This window comes from Lynx rufus, unplaced genomic scaffold (assembly GCF_022079265.1).
Source record: "Lynx rufus isolate CCGP_SWC_20201006 ecotype Redwood Valley unplaced genomic scaffold, mLynRuf1.p SCAF_2, whole genome shotgun sequence".
Lineage (NCBI taxonomy): Eukaryota > Metazoa > Chordata > Mammalia > Carnivora > Felidae > Lynx > Lynx rufus.
The window spans coordinates 139,459,348-139,478,403 of NW_025814834.1; the positions used below are offsets into that span (position 1 = coordinate 139,459,348).

General features: G+C 35.7%; 1 protein-coding gene across 1 annotated transcript in view; it reads left to right on the top strand.

Annotated features, from left to right (window-relative positions):
- Nucleotides 1-19,056, top strand: part of DPYD (dihydropyrimidine dehydrogenase) — an 862,187-nt gene that overhangs the window by 420,292 nt on the left and 422,839 nt on the right. The window contains exon 12 of the mRNA XM_047084253.1: nt 18,372-18,556. Coding sequence (XP_046940209.1) covers nt 18,372-18,556 — 185 coding nt within the window. The remainder of the gene's footprint in view (nt 1-18,371; nt 18,557-19,056) is intronic.

Below are 19,056 nucleotides of genomic sequence, written 5' to 3' on the forward strand. Positions count from 1 at the left end.
TCTTTTAAGTGGAGTGATTATAGCATCTACCATCTTGAGTTATTTTAAGAATAAATTAATAAAATATGTAAGGCACTTCAATATATGTCTGGCCCATAGTAAGCATCTCTTAAGTTTTAGATGCTACTATCCTTATGAAACAAAACATAGTTTAATAAGTAAGTTGAGTTATATTACACCCTTGTGATAATATGAATGTTGTATAGAAATAAAAGCATTTGAAAATCAGGACTTCATCTGGAACTTTGCAGGTTCTGTGAACATGTCTTTGTAAATAAGTAAAGCACATGCTCTTACATTTATGATTTTTTAAATGTGAAATGTTTCCTATATTTAGTTAGTTTTTTTGCAGAAAAAATATTATATGGTTTGTAACTGTATCATACATTTTAAAAATGTTTTATTATCAATTCTGATGTTTTTCATATAATCAAAAGGATTGAAATTTTCTCTCAACTAATATTTAGCAGTTAGAAATCTCCACTTTGAGTTTCTGCAAATCAAGTATTTAAAAAGCAAAGGATTTTTAGTAACTTTTTTCCTCTTAAAAAGGTGAAATTGGGCCAGTTTTTGATCAGTTACTTTTTACAAAAATGTTTATTTATTTATTTTGAGAGAGAGAGCAAACGCACGCATGCACGCACACACACAAGTGGGGAGACCTGAGAGAGAGGGAGAGAGAATCCCAAGCAGGCTCCACACTTTCAGCACAGAGCCTAATGCCCAGGCCCAGCTCCCAACTGTGAGACCATGACCTGAGCTAAAATCAAGAGTTGAACGTTTACTCCAGGTAGGCACCCAGGTGCCCCAATCACTGTTAGTTTTAAGAAGGAAAAGAGAGAAGTATTTTTGAGGATACTGTTTGAGTTTTTAAATGTTTGAAAGTTATGGGATGATATAATTAAGAATATGGGGCGCCTGGGTGGCTCAGTTGGTTGAGCGACCGACTTCGGCACAGGTCATGATCTCACAGTCTGTGAGTTCAAACCTTGCGTTGGGCTCTGTGCTGACAGCTCAGAGCCTGGAGCCTGCTTCGGATTCTGTGTCTTCCCCTCTCTCTACCCCTCCCCTGCTCACGCTCTGTGTCTCTCTGTCTCTCAATAATAAATAAACATTAAAAAAATAAAAAAAAATAAAGAATAAACACCTCATGGCACCTGGGTGGCTCAGTCAGTTAAGCATCCAACTCTTGATTTCAATTCAGGTCATGATCCCACAGTTCATGAGATCAAGCCTGCTTAGGGCTCCTTGCTGAGCTGACTTTAAAGGGCCTGCTTGGGATTCTTCCTCTCTCTCTCTCTCTCCCCCTCCCCCGCTCATGTGTGTGCATGCTCTCTCTCTCTCTCTCTCTCTCTCTCTCTCTCTCTCTCTGAAAATAAATAAATAAACTTAAAGAAAATACTATGTTTTTGGAAAAAAGAGAAGGGATGAATGGTGCCAATAAACCTGACTCAGCATAATGCTGCAAGGCACTGCTCAGGAGAGTAAATGACAAAGTGACTGAACTATAAATATACCAAGGTACGTGTGGCCCTTCTTCTAGGAAAGGAATTTCTACACGTCACCCAGTGCCTACATTTTCTTTCTATTCATCTCACTAGAAATAACAAGGAAACACAAAGCCCAATTCCTTCTGAATCAACTCCCTTGATAGCATTAACCGCAACTAGTTTCATGAAGGGAGTGTTTGGGGGGAAAAAATTTTAAAATCACTTTCTAGTTCCTTTTATTGGAAGCCCTCAGAAAAGTTTTTTAAAACCTCATGGGGTAAATCAAACATTCTGCCAATACCAGCTTCGAGTGTAGCTTTGATTCACCTGCTCCCATACTGAGGAAAAAGTGCAGGCCATGGGATAATGTGCCTTATTCTGGCCTAAGTCAGACCTAGAAATTGCCAGGCATGCATATTTCCTTATCAGCTTGCATATTTCCTTATCTCCTTTACCAGAAATGAAGAGGAAAGGGATGGAATGGGTACTGAGTTCAAACTATGACCTAATCAGTCGTATTTTCACCATTGTATGCATTTTTTTTTTAATAAACACAAATACTTGCAACGAAGTTTCAAGGGAACAGATTATGGAATACTGAACTTTATGGGAGATGAAAACTTTTTGGTTGATGGCACAAATGTTAGAGGAAGGGGCCTACTAATGATTACTATAACTGAATATGGATGAGATAGAATTGAAAACCAAAGTTGTCATCCAGTGTAATTTACTGGGTATGTTATTGTATAATAACTTGCATGGGACTTTTGTTTTTATTTCCAAATGTGCTGTAAGGGACTTAAATATTGCAGTCCCCTCATTTCACAGGCTTATTTGTTTAACTAATAACCTCTGATTGCCTGCTATTCCAGGCACTGAGCTTAAGTTCTAAGGATGAAGTGGTGAAAAGGCCAGTGCCAAACCTTGTCTCCAGGAATGCAGTTTAACAGGGAGACTCACAATTATGATAAAATGCACTGCAAGAGAAGCACAGGAAATAATCTAAGGGTTCAGGGAAGCTTCCTAGAGGAAGTGGGTTGTAAGTTGAACTTTGAGGTGTATGTGGGAGTTTCCAGGTGGAATGGGGGTGGAAAGGAGGGAGCCACAGGGAGATTATACAACTTGCTCAACACCACACCGTTAGATTAAGCACTTTACCGTCATCTTAAAAAGCTACATATAGGGGCGCCTGGGTGGCTCAGTCGGTTAAGCGTCTGACTTCGGCTCAGGTCATGATCTCGTGGTTGGTGAGTTCAAGCCCTGTGTCGGGCTCTGTGCTGACAGCTCAGAGCCTGGAGCCTGTTTCAGATTCTGTGTGTCCCTCTCTCTCTCTGACCCTCCCCTGTTCATGCTCTGTCTCTCTCTTTCTCAAAAATAAATAAATGTTACAAAAAAGCTATATATAAAAAAAATCCATGTCTTTAGAAAGTTGTCATCAGCCTACTTATTTCATGCATGTTCTCCTCTTTATAAATGAAGGTCTGAATTTTCCATTTTTCTTTCTAAAATTGAACTTTTTATTTTATGATTTTTGCCATTCATTCTCTCATTATTCATCATGTAGCAAATGTTTCTTAACATCCAACTATGTTATATCTACTGTCCTGGTGCTAGGAATACAAATAAGAGTAAAAGAATGTCTTTGCCCTTCAGGCATTCATATGCTAATGGGAGAAATGGACATGTAAATACATACATTGCAAATGATGTGCTAATTTTGAGATTGCATTTGGATTGGGTTTTAGAGCTTCAGTAGGAGTTTCTCTGTTAGAGGGAATATCATACACAAAAGTTTAAGCTGACAAATGGTTTCATTTGACTAGACAATGATGGGAAATTCTGTTTAGCTGGAGCAGGTAATGTATAGTAAAATAAGGGTGGGACATGTATAGGGATAAGATGGCAGGAAGTTTGGCTACAAACTTATTTGGAATCAAGAGAGTTATATGACAATCTAGGGATTCTGGATTTTATCTTATATACATCCAGGTGACAAATGGAAGGTTTAAATATGGGATAGGTCTTTATTGTTAATGATATAATTCTGATAAGTGCTTGGATTTTGTACCAGTTATATATTCTTCAAATAGTTGGGAATTAGAAACCATGAAATCACCTCTGAGGTGGTTCATATAAGAAGGCAAGTGTGTTTTCTAGTGTTGAACACCTGAATTAGGCAAATTTATTTACCCAGTCATGGGTATGATCCAACAATGTAGGTCCCCAAATGGGAAGCTGCCCCAGTAGGATTGTTAGTATTAAAGAAGGGAGAGAACCTTTGCCCAAATAGTCAGTTCCCAAGCTGTAGGCATGACAGAAGGGAGTTATGCATGTCTAATTTCTTCCTCCAGATTCATGAATTATAATTACGAATTTCAGCTTTTTGAAGACTGGTAAGATACGGAGAGACACCATGAGTGTTATAATCATGAATATTTCAACACATGGAAGAAGGCATGAGAAGTATGAAATAAGCATGTTGCTTTACAGGGGCAGTAATACTGAAAAAAAGATGGCCTGGAATCAAGACAGAATAGTATTAGTGAAATCAATTAAAAGACTATTTTTGTTAGTTTAAGTGGCTACTTATTAAGGCCCAGATTAAGGTAAAAGAGGTAGAACTATAGAAGGGCATTCAGAATCATGACTATTTCTGAAATAGAAGAGTCAGGATTTGGTCATCTGTTTGATGAAAAGGTTGAATGTGGAGTATCTAGTGTGGTAGTTCGATCAGATGTTCATAATGCTGATAGCATTTGGGAATACAGCAGATAGAACAGATCTGAGGGAAATTGTGATTTGTTGTATTTGGATTTGCTCATTCATTCAACTGGAAATGGGATTCGAACTCAGAAAAGAAAGAAAGATTGAAAGCAGACATTGGGAATCATTACATATGATTTATCTTGCCTTTTCATTATCATAGCTCAGTACCTACAGCAGTACTGCTTATTGATTGAGTTAAAGAATGAAAGCTGTCATAGCCTATAGTTTAGATAACACTTTAAAAGTATGATAAAAGAGGATATGTGGTATTTCTTCTGAAATTCCAGAAACATCTCACTTATCACATTATGAAGAGGAAAAGACAACATAAGTTACCGCTGCTTTTCATATGGTAAATATCTTAAGGAAGACATGGTGTCAAGACAGTTTTATTCCATTATTCTGTACCTTTGGTCTTTTACTAATGCGTTTGGTTCCTTATGCTACCATTTCATTTTATAATGCCTGAGTAATAAAACATTAATATGTCCTTTGTAATGCTTGGCCCCATGATGAGAATGAATTCTTTTTAGTCTTCCCTATACACTGTCTTGCTTTCAATTATATTTTGGTCAAGAAGCTTTCTTAGGAGCCCAATAGTAAAACTGTACATGTTTTCTTAAAAATTGCCCTAATTATCAGTTTTTTTTTCTGAAAGTGGGGATGAAGTACTGACATTTCTGCAAAATAACCAATGAAAATAATGGAATCTTTGCACAGTTTTTCTTTGGAATTATTTTAAAAGGGTGGAGGTGATGAGGAAGGAGGTCAGACTGATAACAGTGTTAAAAGTGATTTGGAATCAACATCACATAACTTACAACTGCCTTAGACATCCATTTGAAGTACACCATGATATTTCTGTAATTATTTTACTTACCTCTACTAACTGCATAGGAATAGGTTTGTTTCCCCAGTGAATAGCTCTGTTCAGAGCCTTCTCTTATCTTTATTTTCCAGGTTTCACTAGTGGTTGCTATCATATGCATTCTTACATGGAGACAGTGGATAAATCAGTAGTTTTCCATCAAATCAAAGATTAAATTCAAGAGGTAGAGCAGTGACATTAAACAACTTTGGCTGGAGAAAGAAGGTAGAAAATGGAAAAATAACATAATTGTTTCAGAGAACAGAAATCATAAAACATAGCCAGTGTTATTCAATATGTAGTGAATATAATAGATGTCTGGAGTTTTACTGACCATGGCATATTATATTTGTCTCTTAAATACTAGTTAGCCATGGTATACTAAAAGTTTATTCTGAAACCTAATATTCTTATGAAATATTAAACTATGCTAGGCTCCTATGCAATGTAAAGCCAAGATGTAAAGTTTAGTTAAATTATAAAGCCATGATGCATATTTTATACTAATGTTCTTAGTAATATGTATTTTGTATTGGAGATTATTTTGTTGTTAATTACTTTGCATTTGTGTTCTTGGCTCAAAACACAATATAAAAATGACAGTATACCTATTTAAGATAGACTTTAGTTAGGTGAGACATTGACCTGAGAAAATGTAAGTTTTAATTGTATAAATTGGAAAATTACATTGAATCATATCTAATATCTATCTCCCAAATGTGGAAACTACTTAATTCAAATGGAATATATACATGTAATTTATTAGGTGTTCCAACTGTGCTGGCATTGCAGGAGGAGAAAGCCAGCATTAATTTTAACATCCATTCAGAGGTCCCACCCAGCCATTATACGGACTAATGCTATCCAGTGCCAACCTTATTTTCATGCTAGCCATACTTATATTTTGTAATTATGAATCTCTTTTAAGTTTTTTCTTTTTTTTTTTTTTAAATTTTTTTTCAACGCTTTTTATTTATTTTGGGACAGAGAGAGACAGAGCATGAACGGGGAGAGGCAGAGAGAGAGGGAGACACTGAATCGGAAACAGGCCCCAGGCTCCGAGCCATCAGCCCAGAGCCTGACGCGGGGCTCGAACTCACGGACCGCGAGATCGTGACCTGGCTGAAGTCGGACGCTTAACCGACTGCGCCACCCAGGCGCCCCTCTTTTAAGTTTTTTCAAAGAACCTTTATTTCCTAGCCATATTATACACTACATGCTTGACAAATACCCAGTGATTTTCCAAGTCCTCTGAAAAGTGTATTGACAATTCACTTGGCTTAATATGACCCAATATTTCCCCCCATATTTGCACACTGCTGCCAAATGAACTTCTACATCCCCAGTATCATGGCATTATTCTCATATGTTAGAATCTAAAATATCCCCCCCACACTGATAGTGGAATTGAAAAAAAACCCTCAATTTAATTTTGATACCCTTTTTTTAAATTAAAAAAAAAAGGTTATTTATTTTGAGAGAGAGAGTGCATGAACAGGGGAGGGGCAGAGAGAGAGGGAGAGTGAGAAAGAATCTCAAACAGGCTCTGCACTGCCAGCACTGAGCCTGACATGGGGCTCAGACTCACAAACTGTGAGATCATGACCTGAGTTGAAATCAAGATTCGGACACTAACCCAACTAAGCCATCCAGGCACCCCAATAATTTTGATACCCTATTTATTCTGCCTTCCTACATGCTGTGGGATCTTATTTCCCATTCTTTCATTCTGTATTTGCTAAGTATATAGGGTTCTGTGTTAGGTTCTCCTGGGTACACAAAAATGAACACATTGTTCTTGTCTATAGGAGCTTGCAGTCCAATAGACAGAGAAAAATTCACCTAAATAAAAATGCCATTAGGTCAAAAGTGATGCAAGGAGAAGCAGATAAACTGTTAGTGTAACACTCTGGGCGGAGAGATGACTTCCAGCTGTAAGAATCAAAGGTTTTATGGAAGTAGTGGCATTTGTAGTAGAGATGAAGACAGGTGGGACTTGAGAGAGCAGAGACCAGGAAAGCACGTTTCATCACAGTGAACAGGTAGATATGTGGATGGAGTAGTTGCTTTGGCTAGATCATAAGGTACACAGTGAGAAACTGTAAAGGTGGAAAAACATATCATTGCTAATTCACAAAACGTTTTCACTGTCAGGCTAAGGTATCTGAATTTTATTCCAAAATTGGTGGGTACTAGAAATCTAAGGGAACATGCTTATTAAATATGTTTTCCTCATTCACAGAGGAAAGATTTAAATATGTGTGTCCATTTTGGCTCCTGCTCTTCCCCCTACTTCTCTCTGTATATCTTATCTGGTCTAAATTATATTGACAATAGGACTGTAGGGTATTCATATTTTAATCCAAAGTACCCCTGGAACAGTCCCAAGGATTAACTGAATAAAGGGATGAATGAAGAGATAGATGGATGTTGGGATGAACAGAATACAATGGATGACTGCTTTATTCAAAATGAAAATCCACAGTAAAAACAGAAGCATATGGAAGTGGTATTTATGTACAGTGTCATATATAAGGCAGCAAATCTTCATTCTGTTGAGGGAACAGTCAGATGCTGGACACTCTCAGTTGCATGAAGAAGATAGTCTCCTTACTGGTCATCTTGCTTTTTCTCTTGCTTCTATATAACCCTACCAGAATCAGCCCTTATAAACAGAAATTATATCATGTCATTCCTCTATTCCAAACCCTCCAGTCACTGCCTACTTTATTTAGAATAAAATTCTTCTCATAGCTTATAAAGTCCTTCTTGATGAAGTCCCTACTTTCGCCTCCACACCCCACTTTACCTTGTATCCTTTCTTTCTCCCACTTCCCTCTACTCTTCAAGTGCATCAGCCTCACCTCACCTTAATGCCTCTGTGGTGCTTCCCTCTGCCTGCAGTGATCTGCCTCGAGGTCATCACATGCTGGCTTATTCTTACCCTTAAGAATATTTTCCCTCAGATGTCATCTCATCAAAGAGCCCTCTGTGACCCTCCATCTCCCTAGATCTAAAGCACCTCTCCCCCTTTTCACTTCCTTTAGCTTATAACACCCCCTTCAATGTAATCCTCTTCATAACCATTTTCACTATCATAAAATTCACTTACTTGTTTACTTTCTGTTTCTTGAATCTTCTGCCAAGTGAAATGTATAGCCCACAAGGACAGGTCTCTTATCTACAGTTTACTCTAGTGCCTACAGCAGGATTTAGTACATAGTAGACAATAAATATTTGCTAATTGAATGAATGAATGCAAGCCAGTGCCTTAAGTTTTTTCCTATGCAGTCATTATTAAACTCCTGGAAAGGGTATCCTGTATGCACTGCCTTGCCATCTTTGTCAGATCCTTTGTCCTTAACCCCTTTTTTTCTGCCTTTCGCTCTCATCATTTACCTGCAAATGTCATCTTTTTACTGCTCATTGACCTTGAGATCACCAAGTTAGGTACTTACCTTACATTTCTCTTGTATTTTACACTTCTTGAAATTATCTCTTCTTGGTTTGCGTGGCTCAGAAATACCTTGAATCTCATGAGATGCTGATAATTCCCCCTCTGGCTTTAGTTCAGGTTGTGCTTGCTGCCACTGTAAAAAATAACTGGTTGACTCTTACCTGGATTTATGTTTTTGATGAACTTTATCCATCCTTATGACTATATCTTATCCCAAGGTACAGGACTCTCTCCTGAATTCTAGGTATATATCTCCAAATACCCCTGAAGACCTCTGGGCTTTTCCAGTTGGTACATCTGTAAGTGATCTGTAGTTAGGTTCAAATCCTAAGAGTGTGACTTGTGTAACTTACCTCACTCTCAGTTTCCTCAACTGTACAATTGAAATAACATCTATTTTGTGAGGATTCAAAGAGACAATATGTATGTTGCCTAGATCAGAATCAACCATGAGTTCATGGAGGCATTCTCAATACATGTCATTATTATCATTATGAACACAATAACCTTTGCCAATACCAAAGTATTTCTTAACTGCATCGTAATAAACCCATGCTCTATATAAAGAAGCTGTATTTTTGAATTATGCATTTACTGATGTACTAAAATTATTTAAAATATATTCTACTGTATGTTTTAAGTTTGCATTGAAGTATGCCTACAGCCGATTGACAGGGAAAAAAACAGGCATAAGATGGATATCAAAAAATAACATTAATGAGCTGCTAAAGCTAAAATTACAGGAACTTATGAAATTGGTTAAACATAAAAACCATTAAACTGTTTACTGAAGCTTCACAGATATACTGAAGCTAATGAGCATTTCTGCTATTTAAATAAGCCCAAATTGAACACACATTACATGGATACATAATTAGTCATGGCAGTCAAACACACATAGACTTACTTTTAAAGCTCTATTTAGGGAATCTTTTCCATTTGATTTATTTTGTTAATTAAAATATTTTTCAGTATTCACTTATATTTTAATAATATTGTTTTCACCAGTAGTATAATTTACTACTAGCTTTCTATTTGTTTTTATTTATGCCTTAAATGTAGCAAATAGGGACTTATATTAAACATTTTTCTTCATCCCTTTCTTTAATTATTTATATCACTTGATGATATCATTCAGCATTTTAAAAGGTTCTTTCACTGATAAGTATATATAGAATATTTCAGTAGCCTTTCTGTTTTCACTGTCTCCTAATTATCAAGAAGTATTAAGCACCCAAATGTGCATAGAATTATGATGATTATGGTCCAAATCAGATTAAAGGATGATCTATTCCTTCCAGGAGTTTGTAGTCCTAAGTAGATGGTATCATTGAATATAAATAAGTAAATCAAAGTACAGCATTTGGGAATCCAACAGAGAATTTGAAAACAATCCCCATATATTTCCTTCAAGGACATTGACCTCCTTGAGGAGATCTCTTCCAGTTAAAATGAAATCAAATCTTCAAGGAGTTTAGGGTTTTAAATAGATGAAATTATTGCAGAGAAAATAAGCAAATCAAGGTGAAGTGCTTGGACAATTTTAATTCTTAATTGATTAGTTGGTCAGTTTAGGAAATGAGAATGGCACTCCCTGTAGAATACAAGTAAAACAAAAGGAGTTGCTACAGGCTAGTATTGACATCCATTTTCTTTTTTCTTTTCCTTTTTTTTTTTTTTTTTTTTTTGTATTTCACTTGGGGAGCTTAAACTTGTTCTAAGCATGGAAGGGAGGAGAATTAAATCTGTATTTTCCCACTGCCTGAATTCTACAAGCATATATAAACTGAACATTATTTAACCATAACAATAGGAAAATTGGAATAGTTAAATCAATCAAATTAACCAAGTGCATATTCTTTCCTAGTCAGTGTGTTTGTCACTATAGAAGTTTTTTTTTAGAAGCTTTTTTTTTAAATAAAAGGAAAATATTTGGATTTCCTCCCCGCAATGAGCTTTCTCTAATTGTGGAAGTATGATACACAGGAAGAATAATCAAGACAGGATAATATAAGTGCCAAATAAATGGAATGGACAGATATTACATTTTTTCAACCAAAAAGCATTCATCAAGTTCCTTTTATGTACCAGTTTGTGCTAGATGCTGGGGAAGAAGCTGACTCAGGTATGGTCCTTAAACTCAAGGAGTGGTGGAGGCAAAGCAAATAACTAAAATGAAGTCACATAGTGACTAGGTTAACAGAAAGTGGTTGTGGTTAATTTACCAAAAAGGGAAAAGAAAAGTTTCCACTGGAAGAGTTGACCTAAAGGCTATTTATCTGTAAAGCTAGTTGAGATTAGAATTTGCTGTGGTTTTTCCAATCCCTTCTGCTTCATTTTAGTTCCTTCCCAGTTGTGAAGCTTTAAGAGACCCTTGTTGGACCATTTCTGGCTTTTTCTTGCCCCCACACCAAAGGTCAGTGGCAAGGAGGGCTTTGGAGTCAGAAATAACTGGATTTGAATACCAGCTCTGCCACCCCTTGGCTCTATTTAAGATGGTAATATGTACCTTAAAGAGTTGTTTTGTGGTCCAAATGAGATTATTATATAGAATTGTACAGTATTATACCTGCCTCAAACAGGGGACCAGTAAATATTGATCGTTTTTCATAATGTTCTTCATTAAGTGAGGATGATATGAGATGTAAGAAGTAACTAGGAGAGTTGCTTTTAGATGAATTGCCAGAACATGGTAACTGATTGGATGTTGAGTTTATTGAAGAGAGAAGATTCAAAGATTATGCTAAGATTTTTAGGATTTATTTCTAGGTATTTTGACAAAGGAGACTAGGAAAAAGCAGAAGTGGAGATTAAAGAGTGATCACAGAAGCAGGTGGAAAATCAGAAAGTGTCATGTCATTGAAGGCAAGCTAAGGGACATTTATGAGGAAGAAGTGGTCATCTGTTAAATGCTGCTGCAAAATGGAAAAGGCAGTGCCACAATTAAGGTGAGACAAGTGAGGTACCTACCTGCACTTGAGCCTAAGGTTCTGAACATAAAGATCTTCTTAAGTTTTTTTGTTTGGGTGCCTCATCCACCTTACCCCTAGTTTTCCTGAAGCAAGGTAATCACTGAGAAGAGTCATTGGATATGGCAACCTAGAGCTAATTAATCATCTTAGTGAGAAAAGTTTTGGTGAAGCTTTGGGAGGCAAATGCAGATCTGGAATGGTTTTAAAATGGGAGATACTGTACATGTAGATACATGCTTATAAGAAACAATTCAGAGGGGGTGGATGATAATAGAATATGCAATCTAGGGAGAAAATCCCTAGGTTACCTAAGAAAGACGAGAGGATCAGATTCTAGGGCTCATGTGGAGGTACTGGCCTTTGATAAGGAGAGTTTAGTAATTGTTATAAACAAGAAGGAAGAGAGAGAGAGAATGGATACAGATTCAGTAAGTTTGTAGTGTGGACAATGGGAAGACCAGGGAGTTCCCATATAATAACCTCTGCGTTCTTTATGAAATATGAGACAAGGTCTTCTCCTGACAGCAGGGACAAGAAAAAAGAGCTTCATCCATCAAAAGTTTGAGGAGAAGAGGAAAGAAATAGCGGTCACAATGAGTAAAAGACTTGAAACAGCAAACTTACTAATGTCAATCAAGAGATGGTGAAAGGCCCAGGAGAAGCTTGTGAACTGGGTTTTAGAAGTGATGATTTGGAAGGGACAGTACAACATCCACACTGGAATCTCTAACAGGCAACTACAAGTGCCAGAATAAAAGAGCTCAAGGTTGTGTTTGAAGTCATTTTCATAGAGATGAAGTTAAAGGCACATGACTGGGAGGAGGAAGAGGAGATGAGGAGGTGCCAGACCCCAAGAAGGAAAGTTTAAAGATAAGGAGAGCCTGAATACTGTAGCATTCTGCAAGTCAAAGAAAGAGATTAACATTAATGTGATATAAGTATTGGATGCTACAGGAAGGCAGAAGGGAGGATTGAGGTCACAGAATTTAGGGACCATGGAGACCATGTTTTTATTAAAGGGACAGACTGGAAGGAATAATTGGGTGGTGAAGAAAGAAGGCAGTCAGTATAAATTACCCTAAAATTAGGTAAAGGAAGAAGTTAGAGTGAGAAAAGAGAACCATTCCAAAACTAAAGTTTTTCAAAATAGGAGTTGAGAAGAGAGGAGAAATATGAGAAATACAATATTCCAAGGAGAGTAAGAGATGATATTTGAGGTCCTGAAGGAATGGGAACGTGCACAATAAAGGTTAACTTTTGTGGGGTTTACAGAAGGAAAATGATGAATCTTCACTGTGAGTTCCATTGTGTTTGTGAATGGATTGCATATTGATTCAAATACTTAGAGGCAGAACGGAGATGTGAAGAAAAGCTCATGCCATCCAGAGTTAATATTTTTTTAAACATTTAAAAAAAATTTTAATGTTATTTTTGAGAGAGAGAGAGAGACAGAGCATGAGCATGGGAGGGGCAGAGAGTGAGGGAGACACAGAATCTGAAGCAGGCTCTAAGCTCTGAGCTGTCAGCACAGAGCCTGATGTGGGGCTCGAACCCATGAACTGTGAGATTTATGACCTGAGCTGAAGTTGGATGCTCAACTGATTGAGCCACCCAGGCGCCCCAGGAATTGATATTTTTAGTGGAAGGCATTCTCTGGTTCTTTCCCTTTCCTTACCCCAGATTATTCTATTGAAAAAGAACTCTGATATCCTGGCCCTGTAATTAGAATTCATTTGCTCTTGGTGAGATTTTGCTTTCAGCTCTGAATCACTGAGATTATTGCCTCAGCTCGCCTTTTTGTTTCATGTGCTTTGGTTCTATTGGCTAATAGGTTATGCAAAATTAAACAACAAGCATATAGATGAATTCATCCATGTTTTCAAAATATCATTTTATTATAAATGTTGAAATTTTTTATCCCCCTATTGTTTTATAGCATATCAAACACTTCAAAGAATACTAATAATCCTTCTTCATTATGATTCCTGTTGTATTGTTTTATTGTTTATGCAGAATTAATTTATATTTATGTACTAAAATATAACATTCTTGACATCTTTTTATAAATACTGAGAAATATACTTGTCATATGCTTGTGGGTTTCTCTTCTACGTATATGACAGCACAGCTACATCAGTTTAATTGACCTTGGCAATCTGCATCTGCTAGTGATGTGTCCCTGAGGGACGGTTTCTGCAATTTTAAGCTGTGGCTTATTGAAGAACTTGTGTGTCACAATACAATTAAGTCTATATAAAAAAATCATTTCATGCATAACATTAAATTGACTAAAAGTTCCTATTTCAAAACCATTTCTTGTTTTAAAGCTACCTCAGAGTGTCTTTGTTTTTTAAATAAGCTCATTCGAACATAGTAGTAATTAAAGCAGAAAATTAACATAAATCTTGAATGTTTGGTATGAATTAAGGATGTTTTCGTTCTTTTTAAAGACTGCATAAAATTCCAGGCACCATATCACTTAACACATTTCTCTCCCATTTGCAGAATAATATAGACTGTGAATAAGCATGTTTTAGGGTTCTTTTTCAAGTTCTTTTTCTGTTCAACTATGGAGCTATTGGAACATATGCTGCAGTCTCCATCAAGATGCAATCTCATGGAAATCTGTGGTAAAAGTGCTCATATCATAACAGAAAATCCCTCTCCCCTCACTCCCGTTATTTTATAAACAATGAAGAAAAAAAATACAGTCCTTCTATTAATATTCATTTAACACTTCATAGGAAATAGCAAGTAGTTATTTGGTTTGCAAATGTAAATATACATTTTTCATCCACTTATGCTTTCACTCCTTCCAAGCTAGATAAAGGCAGAACAGAAGATGTGCTTCTGAGATTTATTTTCATTGTATTTCAACTTAAATGTATCAGCAGAGATGTAAGTGAGCTGTGTGTGAGGAGTTCATAGAAGGATAGTTACAATGATGAGGAGGATGAAAGTCTTCCTCGTAAGAAACAGCTAAACAAAAGAACTTCTTTTTGACAAATTATGCATAATATGCACATGGATTTTTTTCACTGAATCCTTGATTTCAGTTCTAAATTGAATACTTTGGAGCTTACAAAATATGGTTAAATAATAGAAATAACTGCTATATCTCAAAAGAGTCATTGAAGTCATAAAAGGTATTATTTGGATCCATAAACTGAGTCAAAGTTTCAATAAATTGATGGATTATCTCCCTCCATTGCTTTCCCTCTATTTTATTGTAAATGCTGAAATACACATATACATACATACACAGATATAGATCATCTACTTAAATATAGAGTCCACTGTGCCAACAGGGAAATGATCCTAATCATTTGATGTTCAAGTTGTAATGAATACTCATTCTTGCATTAGCTGCTTAGTGCTATTGATAGAAAACATTTTTTTTACCTACTGTAGAATTTTATATTCATATAAATTTGTCCATGCTTTGTTTTTCCAAATATCCTTTGTAGGTATCAACAAGTCAAAAGATTAGATATTAAAGTGGAAACAAATGATCTCTATTTTGACTGATGTAAGCTTTGCTGTAATATTTAATAACATCACAACCAACTGCTTAACCTCATTTTTTTTCTATTTATTTTTTAAATCAAACTATGGAGATGCTAAACTTGAAGGCCTCTAAAAAGATTAGGGGGAAAATTGAGTAGGTAGTTTTTAAAAGTGGGCTGAAATAATTTTCAATACAAAAGAAAAATCCTTTCTATTTTGGCACACAGTATCAGAGAGTTGTTTGATTATTAGTGAGGTTAGTTGGATATCACAAATAATAAAACAATTAAAACAGTTAATATTCAGGCCCAAGTCTTCAAGGTATAAATGAATCAAATATTGAGGAAATAGCATGTTTCAAGAGTAAACATGAGTATGTATGAGTGTGTAGGGACATAAAATAATACATACATAATGGAAGACCCATGAATAGAATTGTGCTTTTGAATTCACAAATAAATGATCCTAGGTGGCTTATGGTATTGGTGCTAAATATTTTAAGAAATGCAAGATTTACTTATTAAACTTACAGTAACATCTCCTAACTACTTATTGACTGAGTTAGTGATAGAGCTCTAATAGTAAAGTAAATCATACTATTTACATTTTTAAGTCATAAGAAATTATAAAATGCATTAATCAAGAACTTCAGTTTAATTCAATGAGCATTTATTCAGCACCTATTGTGTATAACGCACTGTATTTAATGGTAAGTTTAACATTTATGAGGCCTGAAGCTTATATAATTTGAGGATTCTTTTATCTAAAAGAAAAAAATTACAAATTCAAATTTAGGCACAGGGCCTTAAAAAAGGACGATGCAAGTGAGAGAGCCTGAAGCTTAAGCTTCAATAACTTCACAGTATATATGTCTTTGACTCTAATAGCTGCTAAGGGAAATCAAAGATAACTAAGGCATAATCCCTACCTTGCTCAAGCTTAGAGTGAAATCTGTGCTAACCTTCAAGGATACTTCTGTAAAAAAATGAGAAAAATGTATAAAAGGGCTTTGATCTCCTGGTGAAATAATTTTGAATTCCTTCTCATTTAAAAATCTTTATTTCAGTTCTCTATATAGAGCAAAGTTGTACCAAAGTCTTGGACAAATAAGGTCATTTCTTATACAGGAGAATTATTTTTTACTATATTTCCCATTACATAAACCATTCAATGATGGTATGTTCCAGTTACCATTATTACAACAGGTTGAACTGACAAGCCATACTCACCATTGACTTTTTTGCAACTCAGATAACTATCAACAGATGGTAGTGATGATCTGTTATGATGTGGGGAACAAATGATAAAGGTGTCTTTTCATGTGACCTTTAAAGACATTAGAAAAATCTTCTCAAAATGCCATTCTGCATTGAAAATAATTACATGAATATTTAATTTTACTCTCGATGAAAGGTGAAATCACATCAGAGATATAAACAGTATTAGATTTTTGAATAAAAACCTGAGCACAATAGCATTAATCCAGCTGCTCGTTCATTTGTTCATTCATGCACTCATCTACTGAATTGCGTGTCTCTTATGCTACAAGTACTGTACTAGGCTTTGTGGTACAGTACCCAATAGCATGGACACATTGCTATTCTCATGGAACCTACAGTCTTGTAGGGAACACACAAAGTAATTCCTCAATAGTTTTCTAAAATTCTAATATTTTTCAAGTAGAAAAACTACAAAGGTTTATTTTTGTGTCTTGTTTTTCCATTATTATTGAGAAGAAATGGTTTTAGATATCAGAATAACATTTTTTTAACATTTGCTTATTTTCCTTTAAACTAACTCATTAATTTGTTAAACAACTAACTTTTGTGTTCCAAAATCTTACAGTCTCTTTAGTTTAAGTTGTTATATTCTCTTTTGAATTAAAGACTAGCTCCACAAGTCTGTCTTGAGATGCTGTACTTAAAATCCATGACAGGAAAACCTGGAAGAGAACATTTAATCCTAAACACTGGCTCAGTTTGCTCCATTATATATGGTGCTATCTACCTTTATGCCCTTCTCTTGTTAAACCCTTTCTATAACTTACATTCTGTGATCTCTTCCAAATATCTGGATTATGTGTCTACTCAAAGATTCCTTTACATATTTTTCTTTTTTTTTTATTTGTTTTTAATGTTTATTTTTGAGACAGAAAGAGACAGACAATGAGTGGGGGAGTGGCTGAGAGAGAGGGAGACACAGAATCCAAAGCAGGCTCCAGGCTCCGAGCTGTCAGCACAAAGCCAGACACGGGTCTCGAACTCATGGATCGTGAGATCATGACCTGAGCCAAAGTGGGACGCTTCACGGACTGAGGCACGCAGGCGCCCCGCTTTAGATATTTTTCTTAAAGGAACTCAAAGTCTTCCTTTTCCATGACACATGTAGATTTATTGGAGCACAGCAAATAACTTAAAATTCTTTTATAGAGCAGTTTCCACAAGGAACCAATGGTAGTGTTTGCATTTGTTGATTTCTATAAAATAAAAAGAAATTGAGGGGCACCTGGGTGGCTCAGTCGGTTAAGCATCAGACTTCGGCTCAGGTCATGATCTGATAGTTGGTGGGTTCCAGCCCCACTTCGGGCTCTGCACTGACGGAGATTCTGTCTCCATCTCTCTCTCTGCCCCTTCCCTGCTCGTGCTCTGTCTCTCTCTCTTAAATATAAGTAAATCATTAAAAAAATTTTTTAAAAAGAAATTGATGGCTTATGTAGATATATTGTGGGTCCATCAAATTGCTTAGCATTAGGTGCGAATAATTTGGTGAAAATGTAGAAGGCTTTGTTTTGTTTATAAAATTTCTTGTTGTGAAAGGAGACTGGCCATTCACCCAAATTCCCAATATAACTTACATCTGTGACACACAGGAACAAATTTAGGATCTTATGAGTGATATCGTATTTGTGCAAATAATGGTATAGACAAACAAAATTTTAGAAAATTCATTTTATATTCATTTAAAGGGATTTAAATGGATTATATGCACATTCAAACATGTGAAAGGCTGTACTTTCCTTCTTCATGGATCTGTACTTCTTATACATAAATACCAGAGCTGAAGTATTGCCCAAATATGTAGTCTTTAATACCTACCTGTGATGTATACTTTGAATTGGTTAAATCAGTATGCCTTGAATATATTATTAACTCAGATATTTCATTAACTTTCCATTTTTATGGTTCATTAAAACCAGTTGTTTGAGTCCCTAGAACAATAATTAAGTCATAATTTTTTTAATTTTCGAATTATTGTTATGTGATGCACAAATCAGTCATTGCCTCTTATCTTTCACTTTTTTTTTCTTACAGTAAAAGAAGCCTTGAGCCCTCTAAAATTTAACAGATGGAATCTCCCAGAAGTAGATCCAGAAACTATGCAAACCAGTGAACCATGGGTGTTTGCAGGTGGTGATATTGTTGGTGTGGCTAACACTACAGTGGAATCAGTGAATGATGGAAAGCAGGCTTCTTGGTACATTCACAAATATATACAGGTAGGCATTTGCCATCACTTTCAGCCATTTTTTTCCAATGGATACATACTTCCTCATTTATTTTTGCTACTCATTCATGATAGCATTTATATATGACATATAATAACCGTATATGAAATACGTTATATACGTATATTAAGTTGGATAGAATTTTTTTAACATGGACTGGATGGCAGAACTGTTTAATTGATTGAGAGTTCAGTGTGCATTTCTACAGGGAAATGCCATGAAGTTACTAGTTCTGCTGTTTTCAAAATATTTATTAATGGCTTAAAGACATAGATAATACATTTATCAAATCTGGATGGTACACAAGATGATAGCAGATAAGATTTATATTCCTAATGATCTTACACAGTCCAGAATACCATGTTGTCTGTCCATTTGAATCAGATGAGTTCCTATCCACTTCCCAAATTATGTACCTGTGTACCAATTATGTACCTAATTGAAAAGAAAACAAGTATTTTATAAATTTCAATTGTAATTTTTCACTATTT